The 17,267-nt window shown below is 45.4% G+C and overlaps 1 protein-coding gene across 1 annotated transcript in view; it reads right to left on the reverse strand.

The window, feature by feature from the left end:
- The window catches only part of BMPER (BMP binding endothelial regulator), a 272,459-nt gene that overhangs the window by 78,600 nt on the left and 176,592 nt on the right, over positions 1–17,267 (reverse strand). The window contains exon 12 of the mRNA XM_015405739.1: positions 9,300–9,629. Within this exon, the coding sequence (XP_015261225.1) occupies positions 9,300–9,629 (330 nt within the window). The remainder of the gene's footprint in view (positions 1–9,299; positions 9,630–17,267) is intronic.

Raw genomic sequence — 17,267 nt, forward strand, 5'->3', positions numbered from 1 at the left:
TGGTGTCTTTTTTGTTGAATGGATGAGTTCTCTGTTCATTTGGAGGGGAACCAGAATACAAGTAATTGGTCAAATTCAAAGCCAGAGGGTACAACATCTGTCCCATCTGGAGCTGTTCAAAATAAGAGCATTCTTTCCCCGCTTTTATAAGGTTTTTCCAGTTTCGCAGTTTCTTTTGGCAAATGCTTAACCAGCTCTCTCCTTATCTTTTCAGTCTGGCAATCTAATATGCTAAATTTGGGATAAATTTATACTTGTCATACACTGAGAATCTCATGCTGGGAGCTCCTACCCAATTGTTCCATAGTTTTATTTCCACTGAAAAGGCTTTCACAAATACTGAAGATAAATTGAGGACTGAATGCCAGCATTTTACAACAAGCCAGATGGATATTATACTGATAACTGTACAGTAGCTGTGCAGATAAAATCTTCCCTAAAGGCTAGAATGGTGAATATTGACCAGTGGTTCCAACCCTCATTCCCCTTACAGATCATTAATTAAGACTGGATTCTAGGCACAAGGTTATTTGTTTTTTAAAAATTAAGTGGTAGCCAGTCCATCTGGATAGTTTCTCAAGTGACTGGTACAGTTCATTTTAAACACAAATGGCAATGAGCCATGCAGGGGCTGAAGGGAGGCGAGTGGTCTCTACACTTCATGCCGTTCCCTTCTCAGTTTAGCGTTACAATAAAAGGCTCCTGGATTAGTTGCAATTTGGTTCTGCTCTGCCCCTCCTTAGCTAGTACAGACGTGCATGCTAGGCTAGCCTAATGGGAGGGATCTTGGAGCCACATGCGTGTACTGAGACAACATTGACCTATGGACTCTCAGCACATGCGTGTACTGAGACAACATTGACCACAGATCTATGGACTCTCAGGGGCTGGCTACAGCACAGAAGATGAAAGGAAATGTGCTCTGTGGGGCACTGAAGAAGCTGTTTTGTAAGGACCTTATCCAACTTTAAGCACTTCCAAGCAGACCAAATTGGGGAGGGGGTCTTATTTATTGATTTATATTATTTATAGTCCACTTTTCGCATTAAGACTCAATGCAGATTACACAAGGTAAAGCGGTATAATCAATAGATCTTCTCCTTCTTTATTCCCCACCTGTTGTGGTCTTACACACCTGTTGTGGCCTTCAGAGGGGAAGGCCTCTGCTTGTGACCTCGGGGAGCCAGAGAAAATGGCACTGTGCTAGATAAACCAATGGTCTGATTTCATACAAGGAGTGGTTCCCAGCCTTTTGAGTATGGTGGGTCACATCCAATTTTACTTGTCATGGTGACCCACAAAAAAACCCAGAGCAGGCACAGATCAATAAAATAGTTAAAGCCTGGGAACCACTTTCACAGGCTTCGTGGCCCACAGTCTGGGGAACACTGATGTAAGGTGTGTTTGAATGTTCTGGTTTAATATTTTAAGCACTGTAAATATTTTAACGAAAGGAAAATAACAAAACAGTATGTACACATTTAACAGGTAAAAGGCCTGTGTTAAAGACATGCTGTGGTAGCTCAGGCTGCAGTCAGATGACGGGCTTAGGGTGGTCTGGTGCCACCTCTAATTTACCTGGGTTTCTTTGTAACAGAAAGTTTTGATCAGTCATCCCCCCCCCTTAACCCGCCTCACCATGTGTTCACCTCATGGTTGATCAATCAGATGGGCAGCAATGGAGTGGGGAGGTTGGACAGCTTTTAAAAAATTATTTATCATTTGAGCATGCGCATAAATGCTTATTGGAAGCTGGCAGGATGGTGGCAGCTGTTGGGCAATGGGATCGCTGGAGAAGGCTGCTGGGATATGTAGTGCAGTGTGGGGAAAGTGTTTTTGAAACTGTGGTTTTGAAAAATTCAATGTTTCAAATGTTTCAAAGCTGAGGGGAGAGAATAGAGAAGTCTCATCCTGTGTCCTGTGTGCTGCTGGCATTTTTATTTAAAAGCTTGGGGCAAAGCTGGAGTTCTCAGGCTGCCTCCTTCCCTCTCTGAAAAAACTCATCTTTTCAATTAACCCCTTCCCCACCCCATGTGCCACAAAGCACACAAAACACTTGAAATACAAAGGTGTGTTTCTTTGGAAGTTCTTTTTAAAAGAAAACTCAGTTGAATCTCCAGAGAGAGAGAGAGAGAGAGGAGGTGTGAATATGCAGTTATGCATACCTCACTAACGGCCTTTAAAAAAAAGCCTGAAACTGGAAGGGAATGTTCAGACTTCCCAAACAGCTTTAGAGCATGATGGATTGATCAGACTTTTGGAGATGCGGGGTGAAACCACTGACATCACGAAGGATTGGATTCTACCCAGTGTCAAATAACTCCAACTCAAAGACAGGTGAGAATGGGATGCAAATGACTGGGGGACAGGAAACAGATATTGCTGTCTGGTCATTCATTTTAAACCTGGAAGGGAACAGCAACTACACTGGATCAAATAGCTTGTCTGATCGCAGCCTTTGTTGACCTGGAAAGGAGCACTGCATTTAAAAAAAAAAAAAAAACCTCTGCCTTAAAGTGTTCAAGGCCCCGGTCACACGGGCCGGATAACGCGGGGGGGAGAGGCGTGGCTAATTGCTCCGGTGCAATTAGAGCCGCCAGAATGCGATCCGACGCATTGGCGGCAAACCATGGGTCCTGTCCTCCCCGCCTGCGCATTAATGAGGGGCCGGTGCAATCACACCGCAGGAGTCTGGAGGCAGCCCGTGGCAAACCGTTTGCCACTACATACGAGGTGCTGTTTTTTTATTGCGGTTTTCCGGCGGTATGCCACGGGTTGGCCACGGGTGCGCTCCACTTGCCAGATGTTGCGGTGTGATCGCGCCCCGATAATCCGCCCACCACCCGTGGCTCTCCTGCGGCAAATTCACAACAACAGTTCCATAGGCATTATGTAGCTTCATTATCATGGTTCCATAGGCATTATGTAGCTTCATTATCATGGCTCATACTAAACGACATAAACTATTGGGAGGAAGAATCATCACTCACTGGTCTTACATTTTGTATTCATAAGGTCCCATGCTCAGTTCCTAGTATCTCCATTTTAAAAAACCTCAGGCTGTGAAAGTCTTTGGAATGCCACTGCCTGGTAGAGTAGAGAATACAGAAACAGGTTACAAGAACTGTTGGTCTGACTCAGAATAAGGCAGCCTTATATTTTGGCTTCTAAGCATCAGAAACCCAGGAAAAGTCCCTTTAATCACTACACACCCATATATTTATACACTCCACATCTTCCTGCAGCTTTATTGCTTCCTGCAGCTTCCTGCATTGCCATAATGAACAATATGATGTTGCATTGCCATAGCACTACAGCCCACTTTTAAGCATTTATGCTCCCAGTTCTTCAGATCAGGATGTTAAGCATGCATTCATTTATAAGGACTTTTGGTTAATGGGAACAATGGGTTGCAACAGACTGCAATTACATGCTCTTGAGTGCCATTTTTGTCCCAGGTCTGCCAAAACAGAGATAATGAGGCTTGCTGTAGTTTACTGAGCCAAGACAGAACAACAGGAGAACCATATTTGAGTCAATTGAAACCATCCAAAACTGTGCTCAGGAATTCAGGATTTGCTGGCAGTGAAGAGACACAATCAAGATGCTTTTAATTAGAGACTGTGAATAACACGTCTCTTGTGTGCATTCTGTAGACAGCCACAAAGTTGTTGGGTTTTTTATCTCACAACCCTGATGAACAAGACCAGAGTCGCTTTACAGGAGGCCAAAGGAACAGGTGAATCAGCCATGCACACTGTGATACCTGCTGAAGCATTCTCTAGGTCATGCATAGGCCTGCTTCACATGGATAAAGTGTTTGGTGCGGTGATTTGAAGGGAAGAAGCAACAAGTAAGGGGAGGGTTGCTTAGCCCTGCCTACTGTTCAGCTCTCCTCACCTCCTCACACGGGCAGGAAAATGCGGGGGGGGGGGGGAGCGTGGCTGTTTGCCCCGGAGCAAAAAAACGCGCGGTTGGTGAGTCCCGTCGAGGTCCCATGTTTAGTGGGGAGGTGCCGATCACACGACCATCCTGCAGCGCGGCAAAGAAGCGGTGCGGCGCGATCACACCAGCAATCGCTAGGCACCGCTTCTGTGGCAAACGGGATAGATTTTTTAAAAAAACTGAAGTGGGTGCATACGCATGACTGAGCAATCGTATCTGTACATCCGAAGGCGGGTGGTGGGCTTACCGGAGAGGGCGACAGACGCTTCCGGACCCCAACAGAGCTCCCAGGCATAGCCAATGGGGGGGGGAGGTGGGCCACCTCGTCACAGCCGCTCTAACTGCCTGCGCGACAGTGGCCATAGCGACCCTCCAGAGGCGGCAAGCCTGGCTGCAGTGGGAGGGGGGCCTGTTTGTGCGCATGCGCCATTGGGCACTTGTGCGCATCCTGTGGAGACTTGGGGGGGAAACCTGTTCGCGACGGGACATGGGCGGCCGCCGGATGCCATGGGATTCCATCGGAAATGCAATCAGGCGGCCGTCTTTGCCCTGCGGTTACCGGAAACTAGTACCTCAGAGGTACTAGTTTTTTACCCCGTATCTTCGGCGGGAAGCCTCGGGTGAGCCACAGGAGCTCTACGCTTCCCAGATGTGGCGGTGAGATCGCACCTGGAAAATCTGCCTATCTTCCGTCTCTCTAGCGTGGCTACTGTTCCGTGTGACTGCAGCCCTAGTTGGTTTTCTTCACCAAGGAAATTCGGGATGCATGTTTACTGTAGCTCTAAGAAAAGCGGCTGGGGTTGTGGGAAGAAGTGGCAGGTGAGAGAGAAAGAGGAGGAGGAAGAGGAAGAGGAGGAAGAAGGAGTTGGATTTATACCACACCCATCACTCAGAGCGGTTTACAATTTCCTTCCCTTTCTCTACCCACAACAGACATCCTGTGAGGGAGGTGGGGCTGAGAGAGCTCCGAGACAACTGCTCTTGAAAGAAAAGCTCTGAGAGAACTGTGACTGGCCCAAGGTCACCTAGCTGACTTCATGTGGAGGAGTGGGGAATCAAACCCACTTCTCTAGATTAGAGTCTGCTGCTCTTAACCACTACACCAAAGTGGCTCTTGAATTTCACACTCTTCCTTGCTCGCCTCTTCCCCCCCACCTGATGACTAGTTTGGCTCCACAATTATGACATATTTAGTCACTATCAATGAGGCGTGCCTTCTCTCTCTCTCTCTCCTTCCCCAGCTTCCCTGCAACTGATTGGAGGGGAGTGAAAATGTCTTGGAGCAGCAGGGCGGCTTTCCCTTTCCTTCCCCAGCCTCCCTGCCACTGCAGGAGGGGGGCGCCTTGGGAAGGAAAGAGAGTCCCCTGCAGCAGCCCTGCCACTTCCAGTCAGTTTCACTCCCCTCCCATCAGCTGTTCTGTTTAAACCGATGAGGTCGTTTCGTAGAAAAAGAGGTAGGGGAACTCATTAGCATAACTCATTAGCATATGCCACACCCCCTGACATCACCGGAAGTGTGTCATAAGGCCACACCCCCTGACATCACTGGAAGTGTGTCATAAGGCCACACACCCCCCCCCCAACGGTCCTGGCTGCCGCCGCCGGCCTTGCAGCTCCACTGCCGACCCCCATGAGGGGCCCGGCGGTGGACCTGCAAGGCCGGCGGGAGTGCAAGAAAGCCCCGCGAAGGCCCTCCCTGGCCCCAGGCAGGCAGGGGTGGGGAGAGGCAGGGAGGAAGCAACTTACCCTCCCTCTTCTCCTGCCTCCTCCTGGCTGAATGAGGGCCGGAAGCGGGGCGGCCAGAAGCAGGGGGAGGGGCTTCGTCATGTGCCCCGCCCCCCGTACCTCACCCGGGGGAACTGCAATCCCCCGCGATCCCCCCCCCCAAATGACCTCTGCCGATGATCCCAGGGGAGTGAAACCGACTGGAAACAGCAGGGCAGCTCTGGAACGGAAGGGAAGGCCCCTAAGTGACCTTCCCCGGGAACTAATTAGGTTCCCACCTCCCCTGCCCCACCAAACAAACTTTTCTGGCTGCAGGCCAGCCGAAAACTCCAGCAATTGTGTGATGTTGCTTCTGGGTTTTTCCACAGATGTGATCATGTCACACCATCACCGACATCACCACATCCCTGACCCCTCTGGATTCCCATTGGTGGCAGGACCTGGCAACCCTACTGTCAATTAATCGTTCCCTCCTTCAGCAGTGAAATTATCCTGAATGATATTATCCGATACATATAAGTGAGTGCTATCATTTCAAAATAGACCAGGATGTCAAATATAAGGCCAAGAGGCCTTATCAAGGCGCCCAAGAGGCCCTGAGATGCCTTCTCCACGCTCCAAACATGTCAGCTATTTCCAGGGACCTTAGAAGGACAGCGGGCCTGATCTGCAAATGGCAAACCATTTCTATGAACGTGCCACAAAGAGTAGCAAAATTGTGCACTTAGAGTAGTGTACAATGAAATGTACCATGTGCATTCTAACCAGAAAGCCTTGTTTCATTTTTGATCTCTCTCTTTCTTTCCCTGTCTCTCTCTTTTGCTTCCTTTGCTGTTTGCCAGTCCTTGCATGCTCTTTGCAATCCACCCCCCAAGAAACAGCACAGAAGGTACTTGGAAGTAAGCATATCCAACCCACTTCATCGTGTTGCAGGATGGCAATGAAACCCTAAGCAGAGTTAATGACACCCTTCCGAGCTCTTTGACCTCAATGGACTCAGAAGGGCATAACTCTGCTTATGACGGTACTGCGGGACACTTATCCAGAAGCAGATCTTCTGGCAAACAGGCACGCTAGCCTGCTGTTTGGAATTGCACAGCGGGTTGCTTCCTCATGAGTAGATCTATACTCAAGGCTGGCACTGCATTCTGCTGCTGGAACACTGCAGGCTACAATGAGGCTCATGCGAAATATCCTGAGCATCTGGTGGGAGGGGATTTGGCCCTTTAAGTCCCAACTCATTTCAATTTGACATACCTGGATTATCCCGTCATAGCTAATGAAAGTTTTACAGTCAAGCGTCCTGATCACTGATACGTTTTTAGGATTCATCCACCTCAGATTCCTGTATTTGACTATACCTGCTTTCTTTACGGTAGTTACCAGATGTTCTCAATTTCCCTATTAAATCATATTTCAGATCTGAATGATGCAAGACACACATACACACAAAAGACTCATTCCAAACACAGAAGCAATTCATTTTGGCAGAAGGCGAACCCAGACAGATGTTACACAACACCACCATCCTTTGGGGAGATGCAGAAAACAGCTTTTTTTTCACACTCGAGGTCTAACATCACACTAGCTCTTGGTTCAGTAAGTAATTTTCATGCAGGCCTGTTGGCCGGAAAGCTTGCGAGCTTTGCAAAGGGTAGGAATGAGGAGCGGACCAATGTTCTTGCTCAAGCTTTCTCGATTTGTTTTGTTTCGCTAAGTTTGTTTAAGCTGGACACATTTTACTAAACTTCTCCTTTGCTCTACAAGCACCTCTGGCACGGTGCTTGCTTATTCTCAGTCTCTCCTGGTACCATGACTGTAGCTTTTCAAACTGTGTTCCAAAGAAGCAAAGGGGCTCCTCACAACTTTATCAGGGATACGATATCTATGGTGGGCTTCATTTAACTACTGCCATTTTACAGGACCCCAGCTCCTTGCGGGAGGAGGTGGTCAGCAAAGCTTGCACAGACACTAATTCTTTTTTGCATTGGCCCATATCACACCTAGGCCACCAAAATCTGCCCTCCTAGGATTCCCAGGTTAAAGGATGGTGGATGTGACAAAAATCTCTGCTTGGGCCAGGTATCCTGAACCTGTCTCTTCAACAAGAAAACCAATCAGAGTGGGAAACTTCCCTGAACAACAGTTGCCTCAGCATCACCCCCTTTACCTGCAATGTGCAGCCACAAAAGAAGGAGGAGGAGATTAGATTTATATCCCACCATTCACTACCCGAAGGAGTCTCAGAGAGGCTTACAATCCCTTTCCCTTCCCCTCTCCACAACAGACACCCTTTGAGGTAGGTGAGGCTGAGAGAGCTCTCTTGAGAACTGCCCCTTGAGAGAACAGCTCTGAAAGAATTTATGACTGACCCAAGGTCACTTCAGCAGCTGCATGTGGAGGAGCGGGGAATCAAACCCGGTTCTCCCAGATCAGAGTCTGCGCTCTTAGCCACTACACCAAACTGGCTCTCCAAAATGAATGCTCTGAGTGTTCTATGACAACATTCCCCAACCTGTGGATCCTGATCCACGTGTGGGTTACAAAACCTGTGAAAGTGGGTCCCAGGCTTTGGCACTTTTAATGATGTGTGACTGCTCTGCTTTTTCAAGTGGGTCCTCATATCAAAACAAATTTGGTTTTGTGGATCACCATAGTGAAAAGGTTGGGGACCACTGTTCTATGACACTGCTCTATGTGAACTGAATGAGTATTGTGAAATACCCTTCAGGCTTCTTTGCAACACACAGGAGGAGTTCTGTGGAAGACTAGCCATGTCTCCTTGACAGGTGCTGAGAAAAGGACAGAAAATGTTCCCTGAAAGTAAGAAATACAAACATTCTTTGTCTAGGTAATAGATGATAGGTTCATACCCCACACAATACCCGCCTCAGTATAAGACTAGTAGACTACATAGACTGTACCACCAAGTTTTACATGTCACCATCATTCCAATGCACATATGTGGTTCTATACATACTACAGTACAGTTCTTTTAAGGCGACAACATTGACAGGGACGGGAGATTATCAGGTCCTCAGTTCCCAGAAATCTTCCAAAGGAAAGTATTCAGACCACTGCAGGTGTTGGAAGTGCTACTACAAATACGCTGAACACACATTTATAGGAAGCAAGATAGTCACAAGATATACTCTTCAATAAAGCTTGCAAGTGAATCTCGCCATTAGCAAGTGTCACGGAACAATTAAGTTCAACATGTACTAGCTTATTTATACGACAAAGTTTGGTTCCAGGGGTACTTTTAAGACCAACAAATTTAATTCTGGGTATAAGCTTTTGTGTGCATGCACAGAAGCTGTCTTATACTGAAAAAGACCCTTGGTACATCATGGTCGGTATTGTCTACTCAGACTAGCAGTGGCTCTCCAGGGTCTCAGGTGGAGACTTTTCACATCACCTACTGCCTGGCACTTTTAACTGGAGATGCCGGGGACTGAACCTAGGCCCTTTTGCATGTCAAGCAGAGGCTCTTCCACTGAGCCAGAGCCCCTCCAAGATGCTGAGGCATTTAAATAAAACCTATCATAGCCCCCCCAGCCTTGACATTGTAACTGTGATGGTCTTTGTGGTCTTAAGAAGAGTAACAAGGGCACTTGTCACAGCCCCACCTGCTTTGGTTGTCACTTTCAAAAGATACCCTTCCAAGTCGACGTGGAAGTGCGGCGTTTCGTAAGGCAGGGATATCCGTGTCCCATTCCACTTCACTGTGAGGTGCTGATGGAGACTGACGGTGCTGCTGCCCAGCACAAGGTCTACAGATTTTGTCCAGGAGAAAGACCGAGTCCGCCGGGCATCGTTCTTCACCAGCACCTGGAAGGGCGAGGTAGAGGAGGAGCAGTCTTTCGTCAAAACGTACTGACATGTTCCCTGAAAGTTAAATGTCCGTCCGTCAAAAGTGTTGTAGTGGGGGTCTCCAAATACAGTGCAAACTCCAGGCTCTGCAGGTGAGTGAGAAACAAAAGCACCGTCAGGACCGTCTGATGTTGGAAAAGGTGGGGAATTATATGAATACAAAGGCGCTGCCAACAATTAGGGCCACCTGGGCACATGAAGGGAGCAATCCTAAGTGGGTCCACACTGAAGTAAGTCTGTTTTTGTTTAATGGTGCTTGCTCCCAGGAAAGTGTCTTTAGGATTGCAGCCTAAATATATAACTTGAGGGTCAGATACATACTTGAAAACATAATGTATTGACAAGATGCATGTTTGTGCCATGCAGATACAGAGTGCCAAGACTGCTTAGAGCTCTCCACTGAGTGTACACAGGGACAAATTTAGGTTTGAAACGTGTGGAACGGCTTTCAGCTGGCATGATACAGAAGTCCTGGAGTGGTTCCCCATAGGTTATAATGTGGCTTTGTTGAGAAAATGCACAAATTCTGTACGGAAATGTCCATATTTTATAAATGATTTACTAATGGTGGGATCCATGCTTTGCATGCCACAGTATTAGGATGCAATCCTTTGAACACATATTCCAGTTTAAGTCACTGAGATACTTTGATTCTTGAAAGCTTATACTGCAAAAATCTTGTTGGTCTGTCATGTGCTAGTGGACTCAAATCTAGCTCTGAGATGCTTAAGCATCTCAGACATAAGATGGAGGTGTTAACTCACATGAAAGGGTCTGCAGTGTACTTTCCCTTCAGTTTTGCCCCTCAGTAAACAAAATGTCCTGCACTGCATAACAAACCAATCTGGAAGCTCCAATAAATTGAAATAGTGGCTTGTCAAGCAGAGAAATGTAGATGGGGGAAGAAAACAGGGAGAAGGAAACAAAATCCTTTAAAGGTTTCAATTCTATGCAAAGAAACCCCATTGGACTCAGTGGGATCAGTGGGGAACTCAGTCGCTCACAAAGTAGAGTAAAACAGGCATGGGATCGGTCTATATTTCCTGCTGTGCATGCAAATGCTATCAATTTGGTACAAGCACCACAATGCTAAACATATCACTACTAGGAATCATGAAGTCTGACTGGAAAAGTTTTGAATTTCCCCTTAAGCGTTTACATTTAGTGCCGCAGCCTTTCTCCAAGAAAGCTTATGTGCTTTCCCAATTGATTCTCACAGTAATTCTACAAGGCAGGTCACACTAAGAGACCATCCCCAGGCCATCCAATGAGCATCACAGTTGAGCAGATACCTGAGCCCAAGTCACCCTGGCTCAATTTCAACACAGTGCCAGAGAAGTACAGTCCAATCAGGACTCTTACATATACATCCACAGGTGTTTTGAGGATGCACACCTATCGCTTACATTTTACATGTTTGTTGCAATTGTGGTATAGTGGTTTGCATGCTGGAGTGGATTGGGGAGACCTAAATTCAAATCCCCTCTTAGCTTAAATCCACCAAGCTCTTGGACCTAAAGATAGCAGATTAGACTGCAAATCCCACCCCAAAAAAAGCATTATGACTATCAAGGCAATCCAGCCAAAGTGAAATACTTCAAATTCACGGGAATTCAGCTCATAATTAAACTCCATTGAAGGAAATTAATGGGATTTTTAAATGCCTCTGTCATCTTTTCCTATTAAAACATCCTCCTCTCATAACCCACATTAAATTGATATCATTTCCAAATGACAGAGGTTAACTCAGACATGGGCAAAATCTCTCTACCGCCATATGCCAGTGCACACTTTAATGACGGAAGACGGCTCCCATTTTTCTTTCCCATTGTGGATTTAAACTACATGTTCAACATCCACTGTCTTCGATCAAGAAGTAGACCACACTGTTTATCCCTGGATTTGGCAGTCTCAATTTACAAGTTCATGGCACAGAGAGCTGATACTCTAACATTACTTAGCCATTGGAAGGAGCTCTGAAGAATTCTTGGACTGTTTTTACGATATCTAATAACCTACATGCCACAACAGAAGAGAAAGACATAACCATATTGGGAAGTCGGCCATCTTGCAGGTGAGAGGCACTGGGATTTAAGACCTGCACAATCTGTGCAAAAGGCAGCCGGGGAAGGAAGTGGCAGGACACCCAAACAGTCGAGTTAATTCCAAAGTGTCCAGATGTAACATACCCCGAGGGCAGGGATTGCAGTTTATTTACAGCAGCCAAGGAAAATATTATGTAAGCTATAACTAAGAGGGATTTGGATGTTTTCTGAGCAAAAATATGACATTAAAAAACAGAAAAGAGAATAATTTGTTCACACATACATAACTCAACAGAGCCCATGACACAGCCAAAACGTGAATTAGGCTTCAGTATCAAAGCAAATGGCTGGATTTTAAATCAAATAGGAGCAAAGTTATTAATTTGAAAGCTAGCTATATCACATGCAGAGCTGAATTTCATTGCACTCCGCATTTTGTAAAAGGGGCACAGCATTTACACACTTTTTAATCCTAGGTGCTCTACCATATGATTTTTTAGCCGCACGACAACTATTTAGCTGGACAAGATCCTACGGATAGAGGCACACTTCACATAGTAAATGTATCAGTTCAATGTACATCACAATGTGGACAGCACAGCCACATGGGGCCATGGCTCAGTGGCAGACCATCTGTTTGGCATGCAGAAGGTTCCAGGTTCAATCCCCAGGGTCTCCAGTTAAAAAGGAATAGGTAGCAGGCAGACTTCAATCTGAGATCCTGGAGAGCCAGTACCAAGCAACATAGATAATACTGACGCAGTCAGGGCTCTTTTTGTAGAAAAAGCCCAGCAGGAACTCATTAGCATAATAGGCCACACCCAACAGCAGGAACTCATTAGCATATTGGGCCACACCCCTGACAGCACAGCTCATTAGCACATTAGGCCACACCCCCATGTTACCAGAAGTGTGGTCATCCAGCCACACCCACCTTTTGCTTGTTATTCTGTTTACCTTGTTTGTTGTCAAACCCCAGGGCTTTTTTGTAGCAGGAACTCCTTTGCATGTTAGGCCACACACCCCTAATGTAGCCAATCCTAATGAGTTTCTGCTGTTGGGTGTGGCCTATTATGCTAATGAGTTCCTGCTGGGTATGGCCAACTTGGGAGCCAGCAGGAACTCTGTTCCTGTGCGTTCCTGCCCCAAAATAGCCCTGCTGACGCTGATAGACCGATGGCTTGGCTGATGATAAGGCAGCTTCGTGTGCCCATGTGAACATGCTCAGATATGTTTGGGATCCCTGACTGAACCAGGGTTCCCAGATACTTATTGATAAGCATTTAAAGATGCCTGTACATACATATATTTTCATCTACACTCCACGTGTTTTTTGCTGCAGGGAAAATTGGTGTAACATGTTTGCTACATAAAGCACAGTGTGGAATTGCCTTTAAAGTGGGGTGCATTAACAACTATGCCAACAGCATCACAATCGTTGACAGTGATGTGGCACACTGCATCACACATGAAATTACACCTGCATAAATTCCCAGATATAGAGTGGTACACATCTCAAATGTCTACGTAAGTATTTCATACCATAGGTCAATTTATATAGTAAACTAGGACTCCTGGAAATGACTTGAGTTTACCAAGCACAAATTAAGCACTTTCAAATCTTACTGATTTCACTGTAAATGTTCTTGGACTTGCTTAAGTCACTTCCATTGAATGCAGTAGAGGAGGTTTCAACACTGCAAGACTAGGCAGATATATTTTCAGTCTAGGAGTAAGACCACTGAAGTCAATGCCCATTTAAATCAGTTGACCTATGGTATGTCACATTTAAAATACAGAGTTGACACATGAACCACCCTATATCTAAGCAGTTGAAATCAATGAATTTAGATTGGAGTAACTCTGTGTAGGATTGTACCCTTGCGTGCTTAACTTCATATGAATCCTGCCTTATTGGTCTGTTGATCACACTGTTGGAAAAAGTAATATGTGAAGCAGTTCCAACACATACAATTTCAGTTAGTATTCTAACAAAACTGCAGAGTGAATGAAAAAAAATCATAAAGAATTAGCTTCTCAGTTGCATCATTTTTTTCAATCTAGTGAAACTTAATGTACTCTAGTGCCTAAACATCTGAATTGTGGACCAAGAGTAATTAACATGTGGAATTCACTGCCGCAGGAAGTGGTGGCAGCTAGAAGCATAGACAGCTTCAAGAGGGGATTGGATAAACAAATGGAACAGAGGTCCATCAGTGGATATTAGCTATAATGTATAGATGGAGCACTACGTCTTGGGCAGTGATGCTCAGTATTCTTGGTGCTGGGCGGGGGCAACAGTGGGAGGGCTTCGGGAGTTCTGGTCTTGCTGGTGGATCTCCTGATGGCACCTGGGTTTCACTGCTGTGTGACACAGAGTGTTGGACTGGATGGGCCATTTGCCTGATCCAACATGGCTTCCCGTAAGTTCTTACATTCTTATGCTCTATTTCATTCACTATGCATCTTTGCTGCTACGTCATCTTGGCTAGTAACTTAGCCTCCACAATGGTACTCTCTTTAGTTATACCTTTCATGTTATTCCCAATACCAGATGCCAGAAAACTAGCAATTCAGCAGTAAGGCTCCTGTAATTAATTGGTAGGATGCCCGCCATTTTGAAATCCCATTTTACTCCATCATCCTCAAACTCTGGCTTTTTACCAGTTCAACTGATCTGTAATAGATAACTATCAGGATAGTCTTTATAATTCTCTTGCCAAACAGATTTATACTCAACACAAGAGGGGCTGCGATTGTTTTCTGAGCCATCCCACCATCACTGGAAAAGCTCATTTTGATCAACACTGAAATGCAAGATGATCATTTTCATTTTTCCATGCCTTGATCAAGTCACTTTCCCACAGCAACAAGTACAATTTGTTCCTAATGAAGCCACCTCATTGCTTGGCACGTGATTGCTATTCTTTTACAACAGCAGACCCCACTGCTCAGTGGTGAAAGCAATTAAAGCCTTTGGTTTCCCACTTCTCAGGGCCATTATTTATATAAATTGCTAGGGAGGATCAGGAAACATTTAAAGTTAATTGTTTCTCATTTAATCAATCATGGTGTGTGTTTTTTGTAATTCATTAGAATAATTCAGAAAGAGCAACTCCACCCTCTTTTTAAATCCCACTGATTTTCCACCAATAAATATGTTCACGACAGGTCAGAAAAATGACAAAACTGTATTAAATCATGTGGAAAATGCTCTCATTGTTGCTGCGGTCATCTGCAACTACTCACTGCTTCTTCGTATGTTAAAAGCAAAGGATATTTTGGGGGATTAACTGTGATGGAAAGTATAGTCAAGTATTCTTTTAATAAATTCCTCAATTGTAATTCATGCCACTGTCAATCATAACCTAGTTCCAGGGGGGTGTCCAAGAAATCCTTCCTATCTGCACAGTTAGAGCTGCTCCTTCTTGACTTTGTCTCTTGTATATCATCTGTGCTTTGCATCTCTCATACATCACATTTCGTTTTTTTAACCAGGTTTTAAATTGTACCTGCATGCTGCCTTATAAATCAATGTTGGAGAGACTTAACATTTTGCACTTGCTTTCTTTGGAGGAAGTAGACTACTGCTGTTTCCAATAATATACATTCACACCTTCGCAAATGAACCTGGGTCTCGCTCATTTCCCCAGGAATATTTTGAGACATCAAACTCCAATCCAACAAGACAGAGTTATGGACTCCTAGCTGCAGACTATTTCTTCAGTGTCTGGGCTGGCTGTCAAAGATTGTCTTTTGTGAGAAAAGGGACTGCTCGCTAACCATCTGGCTACAGCAGCTGTGCAACCAAGGAACATTGACAGGATTGGTGTCAGCCTTTGGCTTTACAAACTAGGCGGGTTCCACCTGCAAGGGCCAAATAGACTGTGTTGGGAGAAGCAGCAAGCAGCTGTGTACAACAAGTTTCATACAAGGATGCTCTTCACTTGATGGCTCATGCATCAAATGGTGAATTCAACAGGTAAATGAGACATCACAGAATGAATGAATTTGTCACATCACAACACATCACTTCGATGCTTTTCAGTGGCGTCCCTTCACATATTCAACTTCAAGCAGTCAAGACATTCACATGCATGTGAGAATGAGCATTATTAGAACAGCCATTTCATTCACCGTTTTAAAATTTTGGCATCAATTCCAGAGAAGATTCTTCCTTTCTAGAGGCTATTGTTCATTTTACTTTTCAGATTTTTTCTATGTATGGTTGGGTATAAAATAAATATGCATCCCAACGAGACCTGAAGATGTAAGCATGCTGAATTTGGTACAGGTCTTTCTATTTTAAAAAATGCATAAGTCCAATCCGTCCCCTTGGCTGCTTCTGAGCCTGATGGACTTCATGTGTATTTCACACTTGAATACTGAATCCCAAAATGCAGAGTGAGAAGTGGCAGGAAGATCCCGTGCTCTTTCTCAGACTGGCTTCCAGGAATGCAACATCATAGAACTTTTCAGATGTTACATCTATTGATATTGAGCAGCATGTACTGGGAGCTCACACTCCCCACAGTCCCCCATATATGCACTGTCACCATTTTGTCTGAAACCAGCACCATGCATGCATAAATAGCCGCATTTCAGACAGAATGGTGACCGTGCATGTGTTGTCTGGTTGTATGCACCCAAATATAACACCTGCCAGAAGATACATCTGTTGAAATGAACAGTAGCACCACAAGTATGCATCCATTATTTGTGGGCAGGCACACAAACAAGTAATTCTTTAATGTGCTGTTCTGTTTTGACAACATAGACTACAAATTGGTCCTCAGTCATATGGCCAGATGGTTCTACTTGCATGATCAGCAGTTAAATTACCTAACACATATTATTACCATAATCCTCACAAATGCTTAGTATGAGGTATGCTAGTATTACTATAACCATACTGAAGATGGAAAACTGAGGCTGAGGAAACACTGACTCACTTAAGGCCACTGAATGGCTTGTCAAGTCCCCCTGGAGGGCGGGGAAACCCCTGCCCCAGAGGCCCATTCCCCGCCGCCAGTGGATCGGGCCCTGGGGGGAACTCCACCCTGACGTGCACGTCGCCCAGAAGTGACGCGGGCATGTCAGGCACGCTGGGGGCGGGGCCATGGTCATCCGAGAGAAAACTCTATGGTCGTGGCCCAGCCCCCAGCGTGCCCGGCGTGCCTGCATCACTTCCAGGTGACGTGGATGCGGTGCATGCGTGCACTCCAGCCGCCAGCCAAGAGTCCCCTGCTGCGGCTCAGTTCTCACTTGGCAACCCTACTGAATGAATTCATAACTAAGATACAATTTGGACCTGGAGACTTCCAGTTTCATTCTCGTAACAGCAAAGAGATAATACATTTTAGGGGATATTTTATGGAATAATCCTCTGGGGATTGGGCTGTCTTTCATTCAGAATGCTTTCAGTAATCACTTTCTTGCTAACAAAGATCTGGGAATTTTACATAGAACAAATTCCACTGGAAATGTCTATGCTATCCTTAATTGCAGGAGAACTGTATGTATCTTGGTCCCCAAAGCCCCACAAGTAACTTTGTGATGCATGTAAAATACACTAATAGAAGTCTCTTAGGACTTGGAGCCTTATGTCATATATCATGTTGTGGGTTGTCATTGGAAAATGATTTGAATGTAAACAAGGAACGATGAAAAGCACTGGGA

Source organism: Gekko japonicus, unplaced genomic scaffold, assembly GCF_001447785.1.
Source record: "Gekko japonicus isolate JY-2015 unplaced genomic scaffold, Gekko_japonicus_V1.1 scaffold58, whole genome shotgun sequence".
Lineage (NCBI taxonomy): Eukaryota > Metazoa > Chordata > Lepidosauria > Squamata > Gekkonidae > Gekko > Gekko japonicus.